The following is a 3,716-nucleotide window of genomic DNA, read 5'->3' as shown; positions in this document are numbered from 1 at the left end:
CTAGTAAAATGGCAAAGACTTTATTTATCGGAGAAAGAGGCCTTGGGTACAGTCCGGGGCGGAGAGGGCAGGGCAGGATCAGGGAAGGGGCACCAGGGACCCACCCTCATCGAGTCACCCTTGTCTGGCCAAGTGGAGCTAGGAGCAGGAGTAGGGCGTTGGAGACTGCAATCAGACCCAGAGCTGCGGAGGAGGTGGGGCGAGGGCTTCGGGTGGCCTCCTCTCAGTCTCTGTCACATGCAGAAAAATTCTAAAAAGAGTAAAAAATAGTTCTAGGGCTTTGGGTTCCATTTTAGTTGGCTGATTGGTTGGACTTCCCCCTGCTTTGTCCTGAAGACCCGGACCCCAGCAGTCAATCCAAGGAAAACGAGAGAGGGCGAGGAGGAATCTTAAAAATAGCGTCAGTGGGCATCGGGAGGCAGAAATGGCATCGAAAACAGACTTCTGGGGACGGGGGTAGGGGAGAGAAAAGATCGATTTGAAACTTGCAAGTCAGGACCCGGCTGTCCCCCTCAGCCCCTTCCCACGCGGGGAAAAGGGGCAGAAGGAAATAAAAGAAGTCAACTGCAATAGGCCTAGGGAGGCGAGGAGGAAGAGGGCCAGTGCATTCGCCACATGCAGAGAAAAATCAAAACAGTCGGGGCTGGCCCCCTCCTCCAGACCGCGGGGTTAAGTGTTCGTTACCCTCCGTACTGCCTCGCCCTCAGCAAACCCAGCAGCCTGAGAGCTTTGAAAACATGGAAATCTCCGAGATTTTAAAAAATAAAAGAAAGAAAGAAAACAGTCAGGCTGAGATGGGAAGAACCCGCTATGTAAGCTTAAATATTTATACAGGAGCCATACAGAATTGCACGGCGAGGGCTCCCGGGGCGGCGGAGGCCGCGCGCGGCGGCCGGCCCGGCCGGCCAGCCCGGGTTTATTGCTTCGAGAGGGAGGAGGCGGCTGCCGGGAGCTGAGTCCGGGCCAGGGACGGGGGGAGAAGGCGGGAGTTGCAGAGGAGGTCCCAGCTCCCCTCGGCGGTCCGGGAGGCGGCGGGCGTACCGGCGCTGGGGGCCCGGAGCGGCGGAGGATCCCGGGCGCGGCTCAATCGTCCACGTCGATCTCTTCGTCTTCCTCGTCCTCTGAGCAGTCCTGGCTGCTGGCCGGCTGGTCCGTGAGCGGGGAGCCAGGAGAGAGCTGCAGGGGCCCAGCGCCCGGGGCCTGCGGAGCGCCTGGGGGGAGCGCCGGAGAGCCAGGCCTCGACTTGGCCCTGCCGCCGCCACCGCCGCCCGCGGCCTCCGAGTTCTGCTCGAGTTCGGCCAGCGCCACGATGTCCATCTGCCCGCTGGGGCCCAGTTTCTTGGCGGACTCCACGTCGGCCTTCATCTCCTCCAGGTCCCGCTTGAGCTTGGCACGCCGATTCTGGAACCAGGTGATGACCTGAGCGTTGGTGAGACCCAGCTGCTGCGCGATTTGGTCGCGATCGGCGGGGGACAGGTACTTCTGGTAGAGGAAGCGCTTCTCCAACTCGTAGATCTGGTGGTTGGTGAAGGCTGTTCGCGACTTTCGCCGCTTCTTGGGGGTCTGCCGCTGCCCGAAGATGGTCATCCCGTCGCGGCCTGCGAGGAAACCATAAGTATAGGCTTGCGCCGGGGGGAGAGGAGACCACACCCCGGCTCTCGTTCACCCCACCCAGGCCCTTCCGGCCTGAGGTCTGTTGCAGTTCCCTTCTCGGATTTGATTCGGCCTCCCCGACTAGGGCAAGCCTCGCCTAAGGCAAACCTTACCCCCGCTCCTGACTACCGGAAGTCTCTAGGAAAAATTGTTTTAGTCTCTGCTCCCCACCTAGGAGTTGATTTGAAAGGCCCGAGGTCGCTAGAGCACAACGGAGCCAGACAGGGACGCCCCGACTGCTGGGTGAATGTTGATTCTACACCTCTTCCCAATCACCCCGATTCTATCCCTACCCATAAAAAGTCCTAGCTGAAAGGCTCTCCGTTCTCCAACCCAGGACCAGGGCGAGGAGCGCCCAGGCCACTGGGAACGGGAGGGAGCCAAGCAGAGCAGGCAAACTGCGGAGAGATCTTGGGTTCCCGCCATCCCTCCTGGGTCACTCGACTCTGGCCTATCCAGAGGTCCCTAGGAAATAGGGTTTGGGTCCTGTCCCACTCATTTCCACTCCCAGCGGCAGCGGCTTGGGCTGGAGGGCCCTGACGGCAGGCGCGGGAGGAGGCGGGCAGAGGCACAGGGCACAAAGAGTGGGGCACCGGGAGCGGGTCGTGGGGTGCTGGGCGCAGGGGAACCCAGCGGCGGCGCCTACCTTCGGCTGCCTGCAGGACGCTGACCTCCAGCCCCTTAAAGGTCTTGCTGGCGAGCTCCTCCAGCGCGCACAGCGGCGAGGTCTGCGAGAGCAGCGCGCGGCCCGCCAGGGGCAAGCCGCCCGGCGCGTGCTTGTCCGCGGCCGCCAGCAGGTGCGCCGCCCCGCACAGCGAGTAACTTCTCCGCACAGAAGGCTTGTTGAGGATGTCCTCGATGCTGAACGGAGTCAGCGGCTTGTTGGAGTTGGCGGGAGGCGGCAGGTGATCCAGCGGGCTGCGCCGCCGCTCTTCCCCCGGCGCCGCCTTGCCATCCTCCTTGGAAGTCATCTCGGCCTTGTCTGGGGGCCCGGCCGGGGCGGCTCGGGCCGCGGGGACCCAGCCCGCGGGCAGCTCGGGCGCCGGGCGGCGCGGGTGGGCGGCAGCGGCGGGCGGGAAGGAGGCCGCGCCGGGCCAGGCGCCGGACCGGGCGCGGGGCCGATTAGCGCAGCGGCAGAGGCGAGCAGAGCCGCACGGGGCCCCGGGAGGAGGGCGCTGACGCGGGCGCCGCTGCCGCCGGGGCTTCCAGCAATCCGGGGCCCGAGCCGGGGCGCGCCGCGCGGGGCTCCAGTTTCGCCAGCCCCGGTGCTATTTAAAGGTGTCAGGTGGCTCCGCGGCGGCTCCTGGCCCCGGGTCCTGGCGGCGGCAGTTGGAAAAGCCGAGGCGAGGGCGCCGAGCCCGTACTGCGAGGGGAGGCGGAGAGATGGGGCAATTGACTATTGCTAACAAGTTAGCCTTGATCGAGGAGTAATCAATTATCTGCAACGGCACTTCTCTGTTTCTCTCTCCTTTCTCCCTTTCTCCTCTCTCTTCTTTCCCTCTGTTCTCTCTCCTCCTGTTCTCTCTCTCCCTCCCTCTCTCTCTTCTCTCTTCTCTGCTCCCCCCCGGCTCTCTCCTTCTCTCTCTCTCCCTCGTCCTCTCTTTCACTCTCTGTCTGTCCAATGCAGGCGGCTCTAAGTTGGGAAGCTCATTAATTAGCGGGCCGGGGGTAGGAGGAGCCGGCTGGAATTAGCCTGCCTAATGCGCCTGTCAGTCCCGGCGCTGCGCCGCGCTCGGCCCGAGCTGTTTGTAAATTACATTAGCGGCGCCTTTATTGCACCCGAACCTCGGGCGACTCAAAAGCCGCCACCCCCACCCCAAACTGCGAGCCTCGCTCCCGGCGCACCCGCCTCCCGCCGGCCTGGCTGCGATGGCAGCGCTGGCCCGGAGGTCTCAGGCTCTCCGACCCGGGATTTGGCGCCCGAGAAGGGTGGCGTGAGCCCAGCCGGAGAGGGACGCGGCCGTCGCGCGGGCCAGGTAAGACCAGGAGCCTGGGTGGGCCCCGCCGCCGCCCAGTGCGGACTTTGCCGAGCTGAGATCAAGGACCCAGCGTCCCTACCCCTC

At 64.2% G+C, this 3,716-nt stretch overlaps 1 protein-coding gene across 1 annotated transcript; it reads right to left on the bottom strand.

Annotated features, from left to right (window-relative positions):
- Positions 1–944: 944 nt before the first annotated feature.
- LBX1 (ladybird homeobox 1) lies at positions 945–2,820 on the bottom strand. The gene is made up of 2 exons (XM_081823619.1): positions 2,300–2,820; positions 945–1,598 (listed from the first exon to the last, which is right to left on the bottom strand). The coding sequence occupies exons 1-2, from the start codon at positions 2,622–2,624 to the stop codon at positions 1,084–1,086; spliced, it is 840 nt and encodes a 279-aa protein (XP_081679745.1). The 5' UTR covers positions 2,625–2,820; the 3' UTR covers positions 945–1,083.
- Between the last annotated feature and the right edge of the window lie 896 nt (positions 2,821–3,716).

Source organism: Leptonychotes weddellii, chromosome 6, assembly GCF_054177405.1.
Source record: "Leptonychotes weddellii isolate Sample4059 chromosome 6, ASM5417740v2, whole genome shotgun sequence".
Classification (NCBI taxonomy): domain Eukaryota; kingdom Metazoa; phylum Chordata; class Mammalia; order Carnivora; family Phocidae; genus Leptonychotes; species Leptonychotes weddellii.
The sequence above is the reverse complement of the archived record's forward strand: the minus strand, read 5'-3'. Positions and strand labels throughout refer to the sequence as shown.

Coding starts and splice junctions, on each gene's coding strand:
- LBX1 (XM_081823619.1), bottom strand. CDS start 2,624: ATGACTTCCAAGGAGGATGGCAAGGCGGCGCCGGGGGAAGAGCGGCGG. Junction 1,599..2,299: donor CGTCCTGCAGGCAGCCGAAG/GTAGGCGCCGCC, acceptor GTTTCCTCGCAG/GCCGCGACGGGATGACCATC.